This window comes from Cucumis melo, chromosome 9 (assembly GCF_025177605.1).
Source record: "Cucumis melo cultivar AY chromosome 9, USDA_Cmelo_AY_1.0, whole genome shotgun sequence".
Lineage (NCBI taxonomy): Eukaryota > Viridiplantae > Streptophyta > Magnoliopsida > Cucurbitales > Cucurbitaceae > Cucumis > Cucumis melo.
In genome coordinates this window covers 24,129,065-24,150,781 of record NC_066865.1, presented here as the reverse complement: position 1 = coordinate 24,150,781, position 21,717 = coordinate 24,129,065, and the positions used below count along the sequence as shown (strand labels likewise).

The 21,717-nt window shown below is 33.1% G+C and overlaps 5 protein-coding genes across 9 annotated transcripts; 3 read left to right on the top strand and 2 right to left on the bottom strand.

The window, feature by feature from the left end:
- Positions 1-1,533: 1,533 nt before the first annotated feature.
- LOC103482846 (transcription factor WER-like) lies at positions 1,534-2,580 on the top strand. The gene is made up of 2 exons (XM_008439207.3): positions 1,534-1,669; positions 1,756-2,580. Exons 1-2 carry the CDS (start codon positions 1,534-1,536, stop codon positions 2,409-2,411), a joined length of 792 nt encoding a protein of 263 aa, XP_008437429.1. The 3' UTR covers positions 2,412-2,580.
- An 855-nt stretch (positions 2,581-3,435) lies between these two features.
- Positions 3,436-8,073, bottom strand: LOC103482845 (uncharacterized). The gene is made up of 12 exons (XM_008439206.3): positions 7,881-8,073; positions 7,518-7,783; positions 7,284-7,357; positions 7,071-7,165; positions 6,578-6,675; positions 6,286-6,369; positions 5,876-5,956; positions 5,703-5,786; positions 5,463-5,558; positions 4,380-4,459; positions 4,085-4,173; positions 3,436-3,921 (listed from the first exon to the last, which is right to left on the bottom strand). Exons 1-12 carry the CDS (start codon positions 8,011-8,013, stop codon positions 3,575-3,577), a joined length of 1,527 nt encoding a protein of 508 aa, XP_008437428.2. The 5' UTR covers positions 8,014-8,073; the 3' UTR covers positions 3,436-3,574.
- Positions 8,074-8,949: 876 nt separating this feature from the next.
- On the top strand, positions 8,950-11,591 carry LOC103482844 (uncharacterized). Its single transcript, XM_008439204.2, has 4 exons — positions 8,950-8,969; positions 9,094-9,316; positions 10,389-10,540; positions 11,362-11,591. Exons 2-4 carry the CDS (start codon positions 9,247-9,249, stop codon positions 11,377-11,379), a joined length of 240 nt encoding a protein of 79 aa, XP_008437426.1. The 5' UTR covers positions 8,950-8,969; positions 9,094-9,246; the 3' UTR covers positions 11,380-11,591.
- Positions 11,592-12,477: 886 nt separating this feature from the next.
- Positions 12,478-15,576, top strand: LOC103482843 (uncharacterized). 5 transcript variants are annotated; one of them, XM_051089918.1, is made up of 8 exons: positions 12,478-12,627; positions 13,677-13,822; positions 13,923-14,034; positions 14,112-14,194; positions 14,370-14,433; positions 14,529-14,646; positions 15,070-15,230; positions 15,331-15,576. In XM_051089918.1, the coding sequence occupies exons 2-8, from the start codon at positions 13,692-13,694 to the stop codon at positions 15,424-15,426; spliced, it is 765 nt and encodes a 254-aa protein (XP_050945875.1). In that variant the 5' UTR covers positions 12,478-12,627; positions 13,677-13,691; the 3' UTR covers positions 15,427-15,576. The 5 variants fall into 5 exon arrangements, with proteins under 5 accessions (XP_050945875.1, XP_050945876.1, XP_008437424.2 ...); XM_051089919.1 differs by having other exon boundaries at positions 12,515-12,627; positions 13,657-13,822; XM_008439202.3 differs by having other exon boundaries at positions 12,546-12,627; positions 13,639-13,822.
- A 730-nt stretch (positions 15,577-16,306) lies between these two features.
- Positions 16,307-21,071, bottom strand: LOC103482842 (UDP-glucose 4-epimerase GEPI48). The gene is made up of 9 exons (XM_008439201.3): positions 20,037-21,071; positions 19,736-19,785; positions 18,409-18,544; positions 18,160-18,261; positions 17,783-18,010; positions 17,612-17,690; positions 17,113-17,195; positions 16,704-16,795; positions 16,307-16,624 (listed from the first exon to the last, which is right to left on the bottom strand). Exons 1-9 carry the CDS (start codon positions 20,217-20,219, stop codon positions 16,531-16,533), a joined length of 1,047 nt encoding a protein of 348 aa, XP_008437423.1. The 5' UTR covers positions 20,220-21,071; the 3' UTR covers positions 16,307-16,530.
- Positions 21,072-21,717: the final 646 nt, after the last annotated feature.

The following is a 21,717-nucleotide window of genomic DNA, read 5'->3' as shown; positions in this document are numbered from 1 at the left end:
AAAAAAAAAGCTTAGTTTTACAGTTTAGGGTAAAGATGTACATACCATAGTTCACATAAATTGACTCATTAGTTGATGTATAAGTGTAAAGATTGATTATCCAAATTATCTAAAAGATATTCTTTTTTAGATGAAATATGGTAACAGTAATATTGAAATTTCTTTTTATTGTGGTAAATAATATAATTACAATATCTATTTTTCATGTATTAGTTGCAATTCAATTTCAATTTTTCCTCAATTTCCAACTTTAGTTTTTATGTGTTGGTATGAATGGAACAAGAACTAGAAAAACAATTTGTCAATTTTCTCAAATATATATATAGCAAAGTATACACAATCTTAAGAATGGGGACAACTTCTATGATTCACTGATCAATTATATGCACTTTGGGTGTGTCCCTAACATTATTATTATTTAACATTTGAGATTTAATTTTTTTTTTAAAACTCCCTTGTTCAAATATTAATTTTTACCCCTTTACTCAATTTGAGTTGGAAATATTTAAAAACTAACTATGAAATTAAAAAAAAAAATTCAGAAACAAAATGTCTAATACTCTTTTTGAGTGCAACAAAATGTTTAAATTTAGTTAAAAATAAACTTCTTCTTCTTCTTCTTCTTCTATTTTGTTTTTCTCACAAGAATAATTTTGTAAATATATAGGAACAATTTTCATATTTAGGAGTGATTAATTTTACAACTTTTATAAGTTTGAGTTTGAAATGTAATTTGTTTAAATCAAATGCTTAATTAGGAGTGATTATTAGTCTTTAATTAAGGGTTTGTTTGAAATGCAATTTATTTCTTCTTTTTTTCCCTAATCATTTGAACCTTTTGAGTTAAGAAAATATTTGTTTGTTGAATTTTTTTGAACTCGTTCTTAGACTCTATAACATTTTCATATTTTCATTGTTATTGACAACTAAAACTAATTGTTTTTAAAATATTCTTTTAAGAAAAAAAAAAAAAACTTCCTAGAGTATATTGTGTAATAGTATATGCATACCAAAAATCATATAATGATATAAAATCACATTTGTTATTTTTGAAATCCATCTAAAACTAATTTTGAAAATATAAAGAATTACATTTACAAGTATAAAATGAATTTTGAATGATTTAACACACAATATTTTAAAACAATATAATTTTCAACCCAACAAAAGTGATAATAATTTTGAAGTCACCGAACATATACTTTTAACTCAGTGTTGAGAAGCTGTACAAATTGAGATCAGATCAACAAACATATGTATAAAAGAATAAAATAAATTTGGATGTTGTTTATCGTTGAAAGAATTTTTTTTTTACTATGTACCAAATAGAAGCAGTTCATTTTTCTATGTACAAACACTGAAAACAATAAAACACAATTTCGTTTTTTATCCAACGTCCCTTGTTTTCAAATTTCTACTTTTAGATCCGTAATCAAATGCACTCGAATTTTCCCTCTTTTTTTTCTCCTATGTAGTATATATAAAAGAGACTACATTGTGTAGTTAGTTCCCCATCTTTGTCTCCCAAAGAAAATGGGAAGAACATCATCTTGTTGTTCCAAAGGAGGCTTACACAAAGGGCCATGGACTGCTAGAGAAGATGCATTGCTTGTCAACTATATTCAACAAAATGGTGAAGGCCATTGGAGAGCTTTGCCTAAGAAAGCTGGTGAGTGTCTTCTATTATTCTAATTAGCTTCAATCCTTTTTCTTAACTTCCTTCTCCAAAATCTTTTCTATCAATGAATTATATAGGTCTGCTTAGATGCGGTAAGAGTTGTAGATTGAGATGGATGAATTATCTTCGACCTGACATTAAACGAGGTAACATAACCGCTGACGAAGACGACTTGATCATAAAGCTACATTCACTTCTTGGCAACCGTTGGTCGTTGATCGCCGGTAGACTCCCCGGGCGAACTGACAATGAGATAAAGAACTACTGGAATTCCCACCTTAGCAAAAGGTTAGCAATAACCAAAGACAATGCAGGAGAGACGAAGAAGGAAAGCAATGGAGAGACATCAAATACTAGAAAACCAACTGAAGTTTCGTCGTTTTGCAACGACGATAACTCGAGCAATGGTATAGGAAGTGAGCTTCTATTGTCATCAGGAAATCAAGGAGGCGAAGACGGTGGCAGCCGAGGTGGTGGAGGTGAGACTGATCAGTTGGGTGTGAATGGAGATGAAGAGATCATTGAAAAGGTGAAAGCTGGAAGGGAAGAATTGGAAGAAAGTGGGGATTTTTTTGATGGATGTGAAGGTTTGTATAAAGGGTTATCATGGAATGGTTCAGAAAATGGCGAAAGGGTAGATGAAATTGAAGATGATTCTTACCAACAACTACTCAACCTTGAGGGAGAAGATTACATTCAATTAGAGTCCTTCATTGATTACTTCTTAATTTGAGTAAACTTCATCTCTCTATTGTATAGTTCATTTACTATATATATTATATTATATATAGATATCCAGTTTGGGTTTTGATGGGATTGATATTGGGTGACGATTAAATTATGTAGTACCTTCATTTTAAAAAGTGGCTGAACTTTCTATTGCACATTGCAGATTCTGCTTCCATTGATGTCATATGAATGGTTAAATTGGTAAATTACCTTGCTAGATTATATATATATATACATATATATTTCATGTTTCACCATATTTCGATCAATAATCTCCGTACAACGAAACAAATTCAAAAAATGATTTTGTTCTTATTTTAAATGTTTCATTGTCATTCGTTCAATAATCTTTCTACAAAGAAACGAACTCAAAAAATAATTTTTGTTCATAATAAATGGTAAAAACCATTAGTAAAATTTGAGGCATGTGATATAAATTATAATTGAATCCTCAAACTAACTCAGAGTTGTAAGAATTGTAACACTTGTATATGTGGAAGTACAATTTTTATCAACGAGAGGTCCAATATAAGTTTGGGATTTCAATTTTAACGCTTGAATAAGTTTGAAAGCCTAATTTTTACCTTTAAAACCATTGTACTTTGAGAGTGGTGCTCATATAGCATAGGCATCTTATCGTTAATTTTGTAAGAGGAATATATCGAATAATAGTGTAGCGAAAGCTACACTTTATGAGCTATCAAACACAAGTTGAAATTTGGAAGATTGAATAATATGACCGAAAATTAATATTGGCTCTTGAAATAATCCAGCATAGGCTCTTTCCAGAAAAAGAAATATACCACTTTGGGAAATACTCCAATAAGGTTTGGTTTCTGTTGTGAGCGTATGTGGCACTATGCTTGTTTCTTTCTTGTTCCCCATAGTTTACTAAATCCATTCTCTCCTTACACCATTAATGAAACTAGCAATGTCCCACTCAAAGTTGAATGTCAAATATAAATGAACTATAAATATCAAATACCAACAACGTGTCATCAATAAGAGATTAGATATTTGAATCCATGTTGAACTCAAAGAAAAATACTATTGATGCCGATGATTTCACTCTCAAAATCAATGTAACTCACTAGGCTTCTATACAGATTTTTAAGAGGTTGAATAATTCATGTATGGATGGCCATGCTTGAAACATGAAAATAGAATTCAATAAGGCCATAAATCACCCCAAATTGACCTTCGAGCTTGATGGTGTAAAGTAGGATTCTGACTTTGTGTTACAACAACTTGCTCAAATGAGCCCTCCGAGGCATCTCGTTTTGTCGATCGACAAATATTCATTGTTATGTGCCTACCCCTTCGTCTTGGTGGAAATACAATTCTGCCCCAACCACCACTGAGATCAGCAAGCGCTGGTTCTCCTTGTTCCTCTCCCTCTTCTTCTTCATCAACGTCAAGAACTTCAGTTTCCATGACATCAGAATCATATGAAACTGGATCCGCTTCTTGGTATGGAACAACTTGAAGTTGATTTTCCATCTTTACTAGATCCTCTGCCATTGTCAAAGTAAGGATGATAATCAATAGAACAAATCAACAATTTTAATGAAAATATAGCCAATGGAGATCAGTTTGAAGATTTTAGTGCCATTTTTCTCACTGGCTGGTTAAAAGAGAAATGAAAGATGTATTATATTGTATTTATTTATTGTTCACCATAATCAATCTCTAGATCTTCTGGATTTCTTTTGGCACGCTGTTCCTTTAGTGTCTCAAATCTCATGCCATCGAGAGGCCACGGTTCCCTGGATAAAAAAATGATAAAAAAATGCTTATGGTTTTGAATGTCTACAAGTAAATATCAGATGAGGACATGCGGCTGGAGAAATTATATATATACACAAACGGCTAAAAACAACATAACACCATTTGAATGATCCAATTATATTATTAAGAGAACTGAAGCTCGGGAAGTTTGAGATTTTGAAATCGGAATATAAAATTAACTCACCGAGGACGTTGTCCACGCCTGAAAGCAACAAAAGAAAATTTCTCATCCTCAAAGCCTCTTAAAGATTTACCCTTGGAATGCTACACATTAGATAAAAAGGTAAAATATAATAAGTAAGGGTATCGCATATCCTTAAATTTTGTTGAACACCGAGGGCGAAGGACATTCAAAATCTACAATGAAAAAAAAATGAAAATCACTTTTCCCATAAAATCTGACTTGATTTCTTTTATAAAAAAAAAATCAACATAAAGAATTGAACGAACCTACAGTCTAAGAAACCTCTTGAATGGTAACCGTAATTAACCATAAAAGACATAACAAAGGAAATTTGATGTATGTGTTTAAATACTGCCCTTCTAGATGATTATTGGGCATTCATTATCATAAAAGATATAAAACCGAGTGGTATAACTCAGGTATTTCGAGCCTCTAGCAACTAAAAAACCATCATCTTGAAAGGATTTCAGTCAAGCACTTTAATAGACTGTGGTCACATTCAACCATCATCGGTTAGTCTAGTGGTAAAAAAGGGAAATAGTCTCAATAAGACAATAACTAACTAAGAGGTTATTGGTTCAATCCATGGTGCCCACCTACCTAGGGATTGATTCCTAGGCGTCACCTTGACACCTAAATATAGTAGGGTCAGGAGTTGTCCCATGAGATTAGTCGAGGTGCATGTAAGTTGGCTCAAATACTCATAGATATCAAAAAAAAGAAAGACTGTGGTCACATTCAACAATAAGAGGTGAGTGCAGGATCCAAAACAAAGAGGGAAAATTACCAGTCACAAACACAACAGAGAGATTGAACACATGAAAATTGTAACGCCTTGTTAAAAAATGAAGAAATATCAAACTCCGTAAACAGACTAGGAAGGTGCAGATATGGCAAGAATTGATATGAATAACTCTAAAAAGGAACTATGAAAAGGAAAAAGAATAAATAACTGGAAAGAATTTTAAGTATATTAGTCCGGATGTAAACTATCTGCCTTTGCCTTCCAATTTCCCATCAATTTGAAGATAACATATAGCTAAAGACATGAAAGCTAAGGAATTGTATGCTAAAAAGTGGAACCTTGTAAGTTCGTTGCGTAGTTGTCCTTTGCAACCGCTGAACAAAATGGCAATACTTGCCAGAATTCTCTAATGGACATTTTCCATCATGAGGACACTGATTAAAAAGATAAAGAAGCACATAGTATTAGGCTGATTAGTACAATGGGAAAAAAGAAAAAGGAAAGTGTACGTAAATCAAAAAGGGCATGCATGGGTGCAGTATTTCAAAATTACAAAAACAAAAACCTGTTATACTCACAGGAGCAACTACATAAGCACCGCACGTTTGAGTTACCAAGTCCTTAGAAGCTATATTTTTCTTGTTTTCATATTTCTTCCATTTCTATATATTGAGAAAAAAAATGAGCATTATTATAGGAAAAAATAAAAAAGATCCACTGTAAAATAGATGCAATAAAAATAACAAATTACTCTTTTTTCCATCCACAGTATATGAGATCGCATTTGAGAGATGATATTCGAGCCTTGTGGTGTTCCAGGTTCAACCAAAACCTAAATCACATTCATATTTCATAAATTACATGAAGAAAAGTTGCACTTAAGACTCTTATCCCAAAAGAACACATTTAGGCTAGCAAAGACCAAAACAGAAGAAAAGTTACACTTCAAGATAGGCAACACCAGAACCTCGCAAGAAACAAAGTTTCGGAAAAAAAGTCATACAATTTATGATATCTCATGATTGTAATATGTACTGCAAGAAAACAATTAGCAGAACTTTTTCTTGGCACTTATAAATAAATCGTGCAGCGAAATTATAAGAGGACCACAAGTATCATAAAAAGGTTGGTACACTTGATGGCCAGAGGTAAATTTTTTACCAGAACATCTTTTGTAAGATTCCAAAGCTGGCGTACTATGGTTACCCTGTCCTGAAATGACGGTATCTCCCCGAGAACATAAGACTTGATCGTGATCCCACAGTATATAAGATGAAACATTAATTAGTACTCTGATCAATCGGCTAAATTACTAGAAATTTTTTGTATTTGCAATGGTTTGAGAGATATAAACAAAAGAAAAGGTTAAAGAAAAAAGACAGAAGCCAAGAGCTTCTAGGAAAAAAAAATGTTCCATAACGTACTTGTAAAGTATTTCAAAAGAGTTACTTACAGCAATGACAAGGTCATGTTCTCTCTCTGACTTACTAATATCTTTGTTAAGCGACTGAATGCTGTCATAACCATGAATAAGTGGCAAGTTCTTTAGGCCTAAAACAAATGCAACGTGGAAATTTAGATGTAACTATGAGTAGAGTACTAAAACAAGTCTGCTACAAGAAAACTAAAAGAATATAAAATCTTACTTATGCGGTCATCAAGACTTGAACAAACCCTCTATGCCCTTTGCTATACCTCATGACCCTAGTAGCCAACTAATTCTGATTATCATTTATCTAACAGCAATTCTATTAAAAGAAACATGAATATATTACTGAGTACCAACAAAAGGCAGAAACGGCCTCTAAGGACTAAAACTTCTAAAAGAGAGCTTCCAATTGATCTACAAATAAAAGTTGGTTTTACACAATGTTCGCTTAATCTCTCTGCGTGTTACCAATTCAAAATTACAACTTGCAGCAAGAAAATTGAAAATTGCTCAATACCTTGAATCAAACTCTGCCCAGCACGTTGCATTGATTGCGATGGTTCTACTATATTAACTTTCTGTATAGAATGAGGCCAAACCTCTCGCAAAGCCCTAGAAAATTGAATTAGATCACTATGTAATTAACTAGTATAGGCTTATGATAGTCCACACATTCTATACCAAATAAATTAATAAAGTAGCCTGTGAAATCCAGCATATCACTTTTTACCAGAAACCTGAACCAGTCCCAGCACCAAAATCCAATACACTAGTTGGAGAGAAATCGGGTAGTCTTCTACGAACCTAGGAGCATAGCATGTAAGAGAAAGAAAATGTCAGAAAATCATTCCCAATCCATTAAGCTGCTTTGTCCTAACAATTACACTTCACTTCTCAATTCTCTTAAGATGCAGATAGATAGTTTAATTTAATCAGCTAGTAAGTAAGCAGAAACCTATTGCACCTCGTTAAGAACTCTGTAGCAAGCAGAGAAAACAGCAGGCATACGAGAGGCGACATAAGCAATGGTCTCATCATCTGTGTACTGAAAGCCAATATCGCCATAGACGCTCTTAATCTTCCAGCGCTGGGATTGCTCTACGGATTTCAGAGGATCTTCAACAAGTTCCTTTGAAGTGGTTGCTGCCAGCTGCAGATTAACATCCTTGATGCCACTGAATGTTTTAGACAGCCTCAACACCTTCCTCTTCAAGTGAGACACTTCTTGGTCTGGAAAAAACAGAATCAGGAACAAAGATTAATACAAAAACACACACACACACACAGTCACAAGCTGCAAGGAGGAAAGGAATAGGAGAAGTGTAACCTCCGAGGTACTTCTTGATGGCACGGCGGAGGCGGACTGGGACGACGAGGCAACCCTGTGATTGTTTGGCGGCGGAGCGGAGAATCTCCGGCGTGAGTACTTTTTGAGATGTTTCTTGTAATAGAGACGCCATTGTCGATCACGTTTACGGACTGAGCAGCCACGAAAGGTTTTACCGATTTTTGGGTTTTAGAGTTTTAGGGCTTTTATAGTCCAATCCAACAAAGGATTTCTTTTAAATAACAAATAAGATAAACTTTTACCCATCAAATTATTTACAAAAGTAAAAAAATTTACCAACTTCTATGAATACGTATCGATTTTGAATTTCTATAAGACCAACTTCTATGGTTAATTCTATCACTATAAAAAAGCAAATCATTTCTCACTGTTCAAATCCCCAAAAGTTGTGTAAATAAATGAGATATATCAAAACCTGAATGTGAAAAGACAATGTAAATGATGAAAAAGATCAACCGAACAAAACGAAGAATGAAGAGGTTAAAGAAGAAAAAATGTTGTTTTCATACAAATGCAACGTAGCATAGTGTGATCCATTCAAGCATCAAATAAAAACCACTAGAAAAAATTATAGAACAACGTTATATAATAGTACTACTACATTATTTATTATATGTTAGCTACGTTCATAATGCACTTGCTTCGGTGAATTCCGGGATAGAGAGGTCCGAGCCCATCAAGGGATCCAGGGGATTTTTTCCTTTCGTGAATGAGAGACTTTCTTCATTGATTCAGTCGAGAAGAAATCCTAGACCACTCGCCCAATGGTAAGCTCGACACCCGCATTGACTCCTTCTTAGTCGAGCTGCTTCGCTCATTCGAGAACCCACTATTCAGGCTCAAGGGCTGGACCTCGCCCTGGCACGTCTTCCTTAATCTAGGGAAAAAGAAAGGTGAAAAGCATATTTCATGAGGTTAGCCCTAGCCTCAAGAGCGAACATCAGCATTTCCATCCATTCTTGGTTAGCAGTCTGAAGGATGTAGCCTTTACCCGAGAAGATCAAGCAGGGGAGTCTTGAGTATTGAGCTGCGGTTGTAGAGTCGCTCGGCCCAATACGTCATTAAATAGTATACTATTTTATTTAATAAAACTTACATTAAAATTTTTGATAATGTTTTTCGAAAACTAAATAGAATAATATATTAAAAAAGAAAAACATATTTTCTTACAAGTTTTCTCATTTCCACGAAGGTTAGGAATTTTTAAACATTGGTTTAGAGCTAAGCTAAGCGCAGTCAAGTTGCACCGCGTTGGTTCCCTCGTCGCCATTTGCTTCAAATCGCCGTCGCTTTCATCAAGATCTTCCTCAACACCTCCAAGAAAACCGACCAACCGGCGATCGATATGGGCGGAGCTCAGGCCATCAAACGGATCCCCCGCATCAAGTTCCCTAAACGACATCCCAGCTCCTCTGGTCTGCCTCCGTATTCCCTTTTTCCTCATTACTCTTCTTTATTTGTTCGACGTTCTTCCTCATACTAAGCAACTCTTCGATACCCATATGAAAATGATCGTCCATGTTTGTGTTTTTTCCCCTTTTTTGCGCTTTTGTTTGTATTTGGTCGTCTCCCTGTTCTTCCTTTAGTTGAATCTTGACTTGTTCTTTGACTTAGACCTGTATTTATGGCTTTGATTCTGTTTTCTTATCGTCTGTGCCATCGTTTGATTGCTTTGAGTTGGGTTTTTCTCTCTAGTACGTTTAGATGTTTATCTGGTTTAGCTTGTTAATGGAGAATCTTGTGCATTTATGTGAACAGATGTAGGGACCAAAGATTTTTCTTCTTTTCGATTTATTGGTTTTTCTCTTCTGTCTGCTTGCTTATTGTTGCTTTCTCCACATTTGATTAGCATTTTGTTAACCTAGACTTTGAAATCTAATGACCCAGATTAGTAATCCAAGCCTCAAATAGTTTAGAATGAAACTTGATTCAAAAAGTGTAGAGGAATGGACTTTGTGAGAATTTCAAGTTGACTCAATAGATTTTGTTTATTTGATGAGTTTTATACGAGTGGGAAGTTGATTTTAGGCCTTTTATTCTTCTATTAAAGCCTTGATATCTTAGGATGACACTTGGAATGCTTAGAATGGAGGCTCATGTACTACATTTTTTTTTTTGGCCTAAATGCATATATTTATTGTATCTTGAGAAATCGAGAAATCCTTCGTTATATATTTCTATGCCTATTTCACAATGTCTATTGTCTATTGCTATTCAATGAAATCTATTTGACAAGTCCGTTTTCCTAACACTGCCATCTCTTTGAAAAGAAAGAAAAAGAAAGAGCTTGGCCATGTATTGGAATTGTTTATTTCTTACTAACTTGATTTAACAGACACGATCCTGATGATGCTCTTGGACAATTGTTGATGACTTGAAGCATCCTATAATAAATCGATGGATGAATTATGCCCTTTAGATGTGTTTTCTAAAGTTATGATATCAGTCATTTTATAGAATTAGTAAATACTGAAGAAAATTTTACAGGTTCTACTTCCAAGACTCCATCAAGCAATGGAGGGGATGATCATATTTTCTTCTCCTCTTTAGAAAAAGATGCCTCCAAAACTGTTGGAGGAAAAGCCTCTCTTCAGCCTAAAAGGATACCCTTGTCCAATGAGGAGATTGAGGCTATTTTGGTAATATAACTTGTTCCCATTTGGTAGTTGCTCACTTGCTTTTACCTTTGCTGATTGATCTGCTGTTTCTAATGATGCAATGTGCTTCAAGCATTCAATTTGGACTTTTCTTATTGCAAGAGAAGGAAACAAATCACCATGAGATACAAACCTTAAACCTTAGAAAATGTCATCTGTTCATGTGCTTTCACATGAGCAACATTGTCAATTGAATGACCAGCAGATTAGGGAGTTGAAAGCATGAATCATTGGTTCATGGTTAGAAAGTTGTGTTTAGCTCATCATAGCCTGTTCGTTCATGAAACAAGGAGTTGATGCCTTTTCGTCGAGTATTATACATTTCGCTTGGTTGTGGAAATGTTCACTTCTAACATGAACACTTTAGTCTGGCTAGCTTGTCTATATATAACACACATCAACACTTGTTGGACATGCACGTGACACATTTGAGTGCAATTGATGTGTTAGACGTTAGTTATTTAATGTCAAAATAGGTCGAGCATTTGTTAGATATGCATTGAACACTTAATAAGTATTCTAAAAAGAAACATGCGTGACAAAAATAATAAATTTCGAAAGCGAAATACATAAAACTAATTTTTTAAGCATATTTTTGCCATGTCCATATCCTAAACTTTAGAAAGATAGATGATATGTTGTCCTATTTGCGTTGTATCATGTTAGCATTGCTTGTATGCCCCACCTATGAAATTATTCCAGATTTTTTATTTCTAGAATGGCCCTTCTTCTATGAATCATTTATTCCTTGTTATGCTTTTTGGTGGGATGTTTTTACTCATAATTCTACAACTTATTTGCAGTTGGGTGGCTGCATCTGATGAGCTTTGAGAGTGAATGATACATACTATGGTTGTGGTTATTCTTTTCTTCCTTCTCAAGTTATAAGTTTTCATTTTTGTACTTCGAATCATATCATGTCATTACATTTTGGACTTTCTATATGTTAAAGTAATGCTTGATTTAAATATTCTTTAATAAGAGGAAACTTTATACATCTCATTCAAGTCAAATGCCAGCTTTGAAGACTCAATTTTGTGTTTACTATAATTTTTTTTATTAAAATACCATTTTCATCACCATGTTTAGTTTGTTCGACTTCAATCCTTGTACTCATAAATGTTCGATCTTAGTCTATAAACTTTAAATAAATCTTGAATTTAGCTTTTGCTGCTAATTTTTTTTCTTGCCTTTTATTTTTTATTAATACTTTTATAATAAATTTTATATATCACGTATTATTGTTTATGTGCATTTTGTGATTAATTAATCAATTTCAAGAAAAATTAACGTATAAGATCAGTTCTTATTATTATTTTATGATAGGTGCTGTGATGCAGCCAACTATGGGATGGGTCTTGTCAAGAATAATGAAGTTTGTATGGTTTTTTTTAATAAAAGTATAATTTAATTTATTGATTTAATAAACTTAAATTATATAGCAAAGACATTCTAAGTTATCAAAAAAATTTGTTGCTATTTGATTGATAATACCAAAAAAAAAAGATCAAGAGAGAGGAAAACGTGTTCAAGAAAAATATTTCAATTAAAATTAATTATGATAATCGATATTACACTTAATACGTCTAGCTATCGAGACTAAACCTCATTTTTTTGACGTATTTGAAATATATTTTTAATTTTTGATATAAAAATAAGCTATTTTAGATAAAATTAGAGTGGTTGATAACAACGAAAAGAATACGAAAACGATCTTTTCAAAAACATTTATTTGTTAGTGAATTCAATAGTTACACAAGACGAGGGTTTTTTCTTTTTCCAATAGAAGCAAGTTAGTAATTTTGATAGATGTGAGAAGTGTGATGTGTAATCATATTCATAAATTAACTTAAGCATTAAGCTAATTTTCAAAACCCAAAGCCAATGGTCCAAATTATATATATATATATACCCAAATATTAAATAGAGGGTAGTATGGTCTTTTCGTCACCAATTTATCATGATGAAAAAAGGCGCACAACTACTGTACCGAACATAAAAATGGAATCTTTTCTTTTTTTTTCTTTTCCATTCAGTGGTCAAACGACACCACATTTCGTGAACTACAGGTACGAAACTTTTCAATTTTTTTTCTCTTTTTTGTGTTTAATTCTAGAAGTTGCCCTAAAATCCCTTTGCCAATTTGTTTGTAGCTATAGCAAGTTCTTTGTTGTTTGATGGACTAATGAACATCCAAATTCCCCCATGGAAATTGTTGCTTTTTCTAGCTTTGTTTTGAGAATCTCCCTTTTATCATGGTGATTTCTGGGTTTTCTTGAGATTTTGGCGAAGTCTTGATTTTTTCTACTATTCTTGATTTTGAGTCAAGAAATGGGTGATTTAGATTAGCCATGATCTGAGCTTAATTAGGGAGTTTTTGCTCGTAATGCGATCTACGTGCTCTTTTCTAGCTTTTGGCTGAACAGGTTTAGAAATAAGGAAATAGAACTAGTAGTAAGCAAAAATCTCTTTCATTCAGGTTTTGCAGGGATATTGTTTAGGGCTGGATTGGTATTGATTTCATTTCTAGTTTTCTGCTCAGAATTTAGTTGTACTTTTCTTAGGCTCATGAGTTGTAGAGATTTTTTTTTGTACGTTTTGATGGTTTTTCTGTTGTTGATTGGGAGGTTTTCTTTCTCTTCTGATGTGGACGTTAAACTATTCATCTCTTGTTTGCATTCATATTCATTTAAAGAAGTGCATAATGAAGTGTAGCTTAATGAATTCAATTTCTTGGCCTTTTGAATTGGTCACAAAGTTATATTTTTTAACGTAATCCTTGACTAAATAACTATTCTAAGTTCAAAAGATTTTTATGTTATTTATTAAAATATTTTCCTAACAGAAAGAAGAAGAGAGAAAAAGAACCCTATTGTTGGAAGTTGGAAATTGAAAAAGATTTAAGTTACCTTGTCCCTAAAAATAGAACTTTTGGTTAAAATGATTTCATTCACAATTAAAAGTACCATTTCTTTTTAAATTGTCACATTTTTCCCAAAGTCTGTATAAATGGAATTATCAGATCAAACTAAAACAACGCCATTCTCAATTAGGAGTAAAGTTTATCTTTTTCTTTTTAGCAACCATTTTCTCTTTAGTTGTGCAACTGCTTCTCCAGGTTACAGTCATCTTAATGGATGATACCTCCACAAGGATAAAGTTTATTCCAGATCACTTTCAAGTTTCACCTTCCAATTCGGACTGTTCTGAAAATAGTACCCCATCCTCATCCACTGAACACCCAAGAGTAAACGATTCATCAAGGTACTTGTTTCCGACTTAGAGATAGGAGTGAAACTAAGAAAATTTTAGAAAAAAGACAACTGATTAATTTGGTTATTGTTCTTGATCTGTTGTAGGATAGGTCACATGACCATTCTTGGACTCGGCGAAAACTAAGAAGTGCCTCATTCATGTTGAACTTGCTTAGTCTCCGGCGACTGTCGTGGGGTTCGGGGAGTGATGGTCAAGAAAAGGTCACTAGTTATAAATGTTTGCAAAGATATTTGGTTCAAATTTTCATCCATCACTTAAAATAAATCTTCAATTGCAGGTTGTGCTGAGTGCTGTGGAGTTAGCGACATTGCGATCCGAGATTGCTGATCTTGAAGAGCGGGAAGCTCACCTAAAAGCTCAGTAAGGAAATCCTTAATCTTGTGAATAACGGAACTCTAACTGTTGAAAGCATTTTGGATGTGCCTTCAACAACTTCATTTTTTTCCCTATGCTCAAGTAACCAGTACTACTTGATTCATGGTTTATCTTGGAGCGAGAATCATAGGAAATTTCACTTATATTTTCTTCTGAACAGGTTGGAACACATTGATGAACTTTTGCGGTCTGCTCGTCTGTCGGGCTATTTGTACATTCGAACTGTATTCACATTCCCCCTATCTTCTTTTAACACTTTGAATGTTCACTGTAACTTCTGTTCTGTTGTACTACGTCAAATGGTTTTTTTGTCTTCTAGAGATGGGAAGCCCTACCAGGAGAACCTCCTCCTATCGATGATACCGATGTCGACGATTGGCTACCACGCTTTGTTGTCTTACATGGAAAGTGTATATATTTCTACTTATCATCTACAGGTATTCCAACCTCCTGGCCGATAATCCTTCATGTTACATCTACTGGAAGTCAGCCAGTATCATTTTAACACCTTTGGTTAATACCAATATATCTAGATCTTATTGCAATGCAACATAATCGTATACATTTTTGTCCAATAAATATATTCTCATTTTGGCCTTGTAAAAATACCAAAGTTCAACTACTTATCTCAAAACTGTTCCAACTTAAATATGCCATAAGTGGAATAGTGCAATGTTTCAATGGGATAATTGTGGAAAAAATACCGTATAATGTGAGTCTCCTTCGTACTACTGTAGTACTGTGTTCTTATTATCTCAGAAACAGAATTCTTGTTGAAATTTAGAACGGTCAACTTATTTTGATATACCTTAGGCCTTCTTTTATCCATTCGCTAATGAAATCAAACAACTTATGGTCAGATATTAGCCCTCAGGATTCCACCCTTCTAGCTGACATCGTTGAAGTGGGTTCTCTGCCGAGCATTACACGTGAAGATGAAGATGAAGATGTGAGATATGCATTCTACATTTCAACTCGTCAGGGGCTGCGATACGAATGCTCGAGTATTTCTAAGATTCAGGTATTTCAACGTTGGTTCAGTTAGTTTTGTGCTTGAGTTGAACATTGTAAGGTAGTCCTGGTCGTTGGTTTGAGATTTTAAACCTTTTTTTTTCTGTCAGGTGGACTCTTGGTTATTGGCTTTGCAGAGCGATTGCAAGATAGGATGTGGAAATGAAACTTCTAGTTCAAATAATGGAAGTATTAGTTTGAAGTAATTAAGTATGATTAACACATTTTTAGCAGAAATTTGTGCAGAAGACTTTTTTTTTCTTTTTTCCCCCATTTCTTTTTGTACATAATATTGTTTCATATGAATTTGGAATTTATCTTAAATTTGAACAATCATTTAAGATTTGGAGGATTTATTATGCTCTCAAAATGTCATACATAAAAGAGAGATCAGAAGGTCATTTTATTTTGAAAAAAAGAAGAATAAAGAGGGACAAAAGTCTTGTAGGGAAAAAGAAGTTCAAATGAGAGCTTAAAATTTTAGGGGGAGAAAATAAGTCAGATATATTTCTTAGTAAAGAAATTTTTATTTTTAATAATTTTATAACCTATCAATGATAAATATGTTTATCAGTGATTTCGATAGACATCAAAGATATTGATAAAAGTTTATGGATATTATCAATGTCACTTATAAATTTTATAAGTATATCATTGTCTGTCATTTATAAGTTTTGAAATTTTATTACGTATTAGACAAGTTTTGAAATTTTGTTACGTATTAGATAAGTTTTGAAATTTTGTTATGTTTTTGTAAATTTTTTTTGTAATTTTGTTGAAATCTATTGGGAACCGTGGTAAAAAGGTCAGAAAATATTTATACAAATATAACAAAATTTTGATATACCAAATAGACTATTTATGATATTCGTCTATGGTAAAAGGAAGACTTTGTTATTTTCTTATATTTTATATTTTGATTCGCTGTACTATGTCGAAAAAATACCTTCTTTTCTCTCTCCTACTATTAAATCTATGGTTTGGTATCACTTTGTTTAACTCAATTACACGGACAACTCGTCCTGAATTGGAAAACCCTAATTGAGAAATTCCCCTAAAGAAAGAATGATACCTAGAGAGAACAAATTATTGATAATCTCGTGGAAGATAAACTTATGGATTAAATCAAAAGTTTACATTCCGACTCCGATGAAGATCAAAAAGGACAAGTGCTTAATAAAAACACTACAATGGAAAGAAGAAAACGATCGGCTTCGGCTTATTCCACATCATGGATACGGAGAGAGAGATGCAAAACTCAAAAGGGGGCAACAAAATGGCCAAAACGAGGCAGTGGAAATTAGGTTTACTCAATTTTTGGAGGCTGAAGCTTCATAACCATAAGGATTTTTGCTTGCCCAGTTCCACTGATCTCTGCACATTTCTTCAATTCCATACTTTGCCCTACACAACAACAAACCAAATATGAGTTCCTCATTGATTTCATCCATAAATAAAAAGAAACAGAGTGGAACAATCTTACTTCCATTTCAGCTCCTTCTCTGCTTTATCTGTTTCGGCATATACGACTTCGGCGTCTCCCGGTCGTCTATCCGCCATCACAAGAGGAATTTTCTGCAAATGGGATTAGATGTTGTTATAATGTAATGCAACAACTCAACTCTTGAGCTTAGACTGGATGAGTTAGGTTAGATTTGGTTTGGTTTATTTCTTCTTTTTCACGTAGTATTGACATTTTCTTTCACGCATGTATTTGGATATTAATGTGACTCAAATATCCAAATATGAATAGCGAATATCTTCTAGGGAAGGAAAAGTCATTGCATCCTGTTCTGATTGTCATGTTTTAGTGTAACTACGAAAGTGTATTTTTCGGCATCGTCTAGTTCATTTGTGGCAAAAGAGAATGCATATAAAGGAAAATCTTTTACCTTTCCAGACGCTTTTTCAAATGCTGAAACCATCTCCAAAACTGAAGTACCCTTTCCAGTTCCCAGATTGTAAACCTCACAGCCTGTAGACAAATATTAGCGAAGTGTTATCCTTCTCCAAGTGACAAGAATTATTGCTACAGGCTGTTAAGTTTCCATGGTATACAAGCTCAAAAATGGTGCAGACGTTGTTTATTATGAGAAAATCAACCCAAATATATTGTATAGAGATGTCAAGGGTAGGGAAAGAATCTTGAATATACATAAAATAAGGACAATATCTTCACAAGTGTGAAGAAACTATTTGGATGGTGTCTAAAAGTAATTATGCTGAACTGAAGCTCGAAATAGATATACTATGGAATAGGTAAGAAATAACCACCATTAAGTTCCAACAAAAGATAAGTTCCAATTACTTTGGGTTGTTAATAAATAATATCATTGAAGCATAATACGATATTGTGAAATGGCCAAGCAAAGCCACTTGAAAATAATATACCTATGCTGGGATCATCCACTTTGCGCAATGCAGCAATATGTCCATCAGCTAAATCAACAACATGAATGTAGTCACGAACCTGCAAAAGGGACAGAGTAAAAACTTGATGTTTTCTCATCACTAAATAATAATTCAGAAGATGAAAATTTTGGAACAGTTTACTACACATACCCCGGTTCCATCCGTGGTAGAGTAGTCGGATCCGAAAACTGTCAAGGCTGGCCGTCTGCCAACAGCAACTTGTTGCACAAAGGGCATCAAGTTGTTGGGAATTCCACGGGGGTCTTCACCAATGTCTCCACTGGGATGAGCACCTACTGGATTGAAGTATCTAAGCAATATGATTTTCCAATCTGAATCTGATCGGTAAATATCGCGGCAAATTTCTTCGATGAAAAGCTGAAAGTAAAAGGGAATATCCAGTCATTTCATTAGGATGTACTCAGGGCAAAAACATCTGAATGAGCTCAAAAAATAACTGCATCCTATCAAAGTAGGTGTTCACCACTCAAAAACTGAGCAGTTTCTAAAGAGCATGTAGTATGCACCTTGGTTCGTCCATAAGGGTTTGTTGCAGACAGAGGGAACTCTTCGGTGCAAGGGACTGTCTTTGGCCAACCATAAACGGTGGCTGATGATGAAAACACAAGCTGACGAGAGACCAAGTTTTCAAAATTTTGTTAGGTATAAAAATTTGTAAATTCTCAAGAGGAGAAATCACAACGAATTTCTTATTATTTACTGTCAATAATTAAGGATTTTTTTAATATATGGGAGTTAATCTCATGTCAGAAAACCTTTTTGCATCCGTGGGAAGCCATGACTTCAAACAGGACAATTGTCCCTATTAAGTTGTTGTCGTAGTAGAGCAGTGGCTTTTGGACACTTTCGCCAACTGCTTTAAGTCCAGCAAAGTGGATGACAGCATCGAATCTACAGAAGCAGTTTGAATTTCAAATAATAATAATAGAAAAAACTATAGAATGCAAAAAGAAGAAAAAAAAGGTTTGCCTTTCATTTTTTTCCTTTTTGAAAAGAACGCATTTGATTCTTATGAAATAAATTAGAAACTTGAAAGGACCACCAACAATGTTCTTCATCGAGACCTTTTTTTTCCACTTTTCTAAATTTAACACCATGTTTGGTGTAGTGATTTAAAGCTCAACTTTTTGGTCGAGTGTATATGCCACGGCTAGTTAATAACTATATATTTCCATTAAAATAGAAATGTACCAATAAGATTTCTTTTTGTCAATACCATTCACTTAAAATTAAAAAAAAAAATTCCTTTAAATTTTTATAGGGTTCTTCCAAATATAGCAAAAATGAATAAATATATTCAACAAAAGAGAAATTGTTGTGATTAGTAAAACAAAAAACTAAAATGACTATAAAAGACTTAATAGATTTTGTTAAATTTTGTAAATAGTTTCAATATTTTGTTATTTTTACAAAATATATCAAAATTTCATATCTATCAATAGAAATCTACTATTGATATAATCTACATTTTTCCTATATTCAGTTGATATTTTCAAATAATTTTATCATTTACGATAATTCTTTATTTTAATTCTAGTCCAAAATCAATAACTCATATTACACAAAATATATATATATATATATATATATATATATATATATATATTTTCAAAAGACAGAAAAAAAAGGTCTAATAATAAAATGATATAAAACATTCAACATTTAAGATACGACCTAAATAATTTAGACCAACTGACTCAAGTCAATCTTTTAATAATCTTAATAAAAACAATTAAATCCATTTTTTAAAAATAAAAAACAAATGAGTGAAGATTTATGTCTGAAATTTTTAGTGAACATTTTCAAATACTATAAATTAATATTTTTCTTTAGAAAAAAAAAATGAAAGAGGGGAATGGATTCCCTCCGCCCACGTCCAGGGCATCTCTAGATTTACGCAAAAAAGTGTTTTTATTCGAGGGAAACGGACCCCTTCTCTTAAAGTTAGGGGATCCTTTCGGATCAAGCAGCAGAAAGGCCAAAAGACATGTGTACAAAGATGCTTTCTGTACCCAATCGCAAAAATGCAAAATCCTCAAAAACAATGTATGAATGTTGAGAAAAGTAAATAGAGATCCTTACTTCGTCGAAGCAAAAACCTTCTCGAGAGCTGGTTTATCCCTCAAATCAAGCTGCAACAAGAACAAAAAGCACAATCAAAATTCATAAATCATCAATCGCATTGTAATCTCAGATCGAGAACTTTCCAGGAAGATCGAAAAACAGACTCCGGATCCAATCCATACGTAAACAAATAAATCGCAAGATCGCGTAGATAAGAATCAAAATCCATCAAAATAACACGATCCAGAGTTTAACACACCACATCGAACTATTAATCTAAAAGGAATTGCTAAAATAGGGCAAAACAAAAGGCAGAAACCTTGTGAAATGTGAGATTCTTCCCTAAATCTCCAGCGAGATCTCTGACTCTGCGAATAGCGATCTCGGAGGAGTTATCCAAGTTATCGACGACGACGGCGTTGTAACCGCCGAGAAGAAGTTGAAGAACTGTGTGGCTGCCGATGTATCCAGCTCCACCAGTGACCAAAATGCTCTTCGCCATGAGTGATGATGCTCGGAGGGAGAAACGAGAAGTGAAGGATTGAATTTTTGGGGAAGAGCTTGGGATGGAGATCACGGGAAATAAAATTGAATTTATAATGCTTGATGAGAAATTGATTGAAGAGAAGTTACCGTTACTTGAACAAAGAAAAAGGCGATCTTGCAACTCCACAGCTACGACGGTAAGATCAAATTTTTTTTTTTTTTTCTTTTCTTTTCTTGTTGGTGATTTTATAAAGGGGGAAAATGAAACAGAAAAGTGTTTAAAATTAGGAAGAGAGAGAGAAAGAGAGAGGTTAGATCGGTGAAGATCAGTGGACGTAAGTTTTCGAATAGAAATTCAATTTTGCTTTTACAACTTTATATGAGTTTTCTTAAAATATGTTTTCAATATCATATTTTATCGATAATAACCTTTTGCTTAAGTCATAACATTTCTTCCTTTTTCCTTCCCTTTCTCTTTCCCGTTTGTGGGTATTGTCCAAACGTTCATCACTTGCTTGGATTATTGCTCACACTCACACTTTTGGTTGACTACTTGTTAATATTTGCTTTGATATGTCTTTGTACACTTGTACTTCTAGCTACCTTTTACTCGTTGATCAATAACGTGAGAAAACGAAAGAGCAACTCGAGAATTTGCTTTGCTTCTAGTATTTCAGGAGGAGAAATAAAAACATGAACGTAAGCAAGAGAGAGAAAAAAAAACAAGTAGTACGATCTAAGTATTTTGTTAGATAAGCAAAATGTTAGTTTTCATTGTTTTCAAAACCTGAGTCATTCAATATTAACATGAATAAAATTTGGAAGTGTATATATAGCATGATTTTTTTATATCATAAATAAAATTCTAAGATTAAAATAAAAGTGAATATTGACATTTAGAGAATATAAGTTTCGGATTATAAATAAGATCTAGAAGGTTAAAAGTTTGAATATCTTTTATTTATTTATATATATATATAATTGAACTAAAGATAATTGTTTGAAAATATTGAAATAAAGTTTGTTTTTAACTTTTATTTCAAATTATTTTTTGAAAAGGAAAAAAATAATTGTAACTTCATCGTATATTTACCCAATAGGATAATAAAAAATTTATAAATCTACGAGACAACATAGAAAAAGAAAAACGACAGGCAACGTTGCACAATATTTAATTGCCCTTCATAAAAAAATAAGTAAAACATTAAATTATAAGTTCGTGTAACAAAATAGTAACTTTAATAATTACCATTGATTCCTATTATATTTATACCATAATATGAATAGAATATTGTACTCAAATGAAAAATTATAAATTTAATTCTGATTCAGGCAAATATCAATTTATATTTAGAACTAATTTTCATAAGTATAATTCACAATGTTAGTTTATATTGAGTTTTTATAATATTTTTGTTATCTGCATAAACTGAAATTAGACCGTTAAAATTACACAAATTAAAGTTAAACAAATTTCAAAGTGTATAAACCAACTAGATGGTAGTTTAACCTAA

Excerpts from the sequence above, each read along its gene's own strand:
- LOC103482845 (XM_008439206.3), bottom strand. The coding sequence starts at position 8,013 with ATGGCGTCTCTATTACAAGAAACATCTCAAAAAGTACTCACGCCGGAG. Across the intron at positions 4,460-5,462 it reads CTACGCAACGAACTTACAAG|CATTCCAAGGGTAAATCTTT; the intron begins GTTCCACTTTTT and ends TCTAATGTGTAG. Across the intron at positions 4,174-4,379 it reads AGGCGTGGACAACGTCCTCG|GGAACCGTGGCCTCTCGATG; the intron begins GTGAGTTAATTT and ends TTTTTTATCCAG.
- LOC103482843 (XM_051089917.1), top strand. Across the intron at positions 14,035-14,111 it reads GGAGTGATGGTCAAGAAAAG|GTTGTGCTGAGTGCTGTGGA; the intron begins GTCACTAGTTAT and ends CTTCAATTGCAG. Across the intron at positions 14,647-15,069 it reads TTTCTACTTATCATCTACAG|ATATTAGCCCTCAGGATTCC; the intron begins GTATTCCAACCT and ends ACTTATGGTCAG.
- LOC103482842 (XM_008439201.3), bottom strand. The coding sequence starts at position 20,219 with ATGGCGAAGAGCATTTTGGTCACTGGTGGAGCTGGATACATCGGCAGC. Across the intron at positions 17,691-17,782 it reads CTACCACGGATGGAACCGGG|GTTCGTGACTACATTCATGT; the intron begins GTATGTGTAGTA and ends TCCCTTTTGCAG. Across the intron at positions 17,196-17,611 it reads AGTGGATGATCCCAGCATAG|GCTGTGAGGTTTACAATCTG; the intron begins GTATATTATTTT and ends ATTTGTCTACAG.
- LOC103482846 (XM_008439207.3), top strand. The coding sequence starts at position 1,534 with ATGGGAAGAACATCATCTTGTTGTTCCAAAGGAGGCTTACACAAAGGG. Across the intron at positions 1,670-1,755 it reads AGCTTTGCCTAAGAAAGCTG|GTCTGCTTAGATGCGGTAAG; the intron begins GTGAGTGTCTTC and ends TGAATTATATAG.
- LOC103482844 (XM_008439204.2), top strand. The coding sequence starts at position 9,247 with ATGGGCGGAGCTCAGGCCATCAAACGGATCCCCCGCATCAAGTTCCCT. Across the intron at positions 9,317-10,388 it reads ACGACATCCCAGCTCCTCTG|GTTCTACTTCCAAGACTCCA; the intron begins GTCTGCCTCCGT and ends AAAATTTTACAG.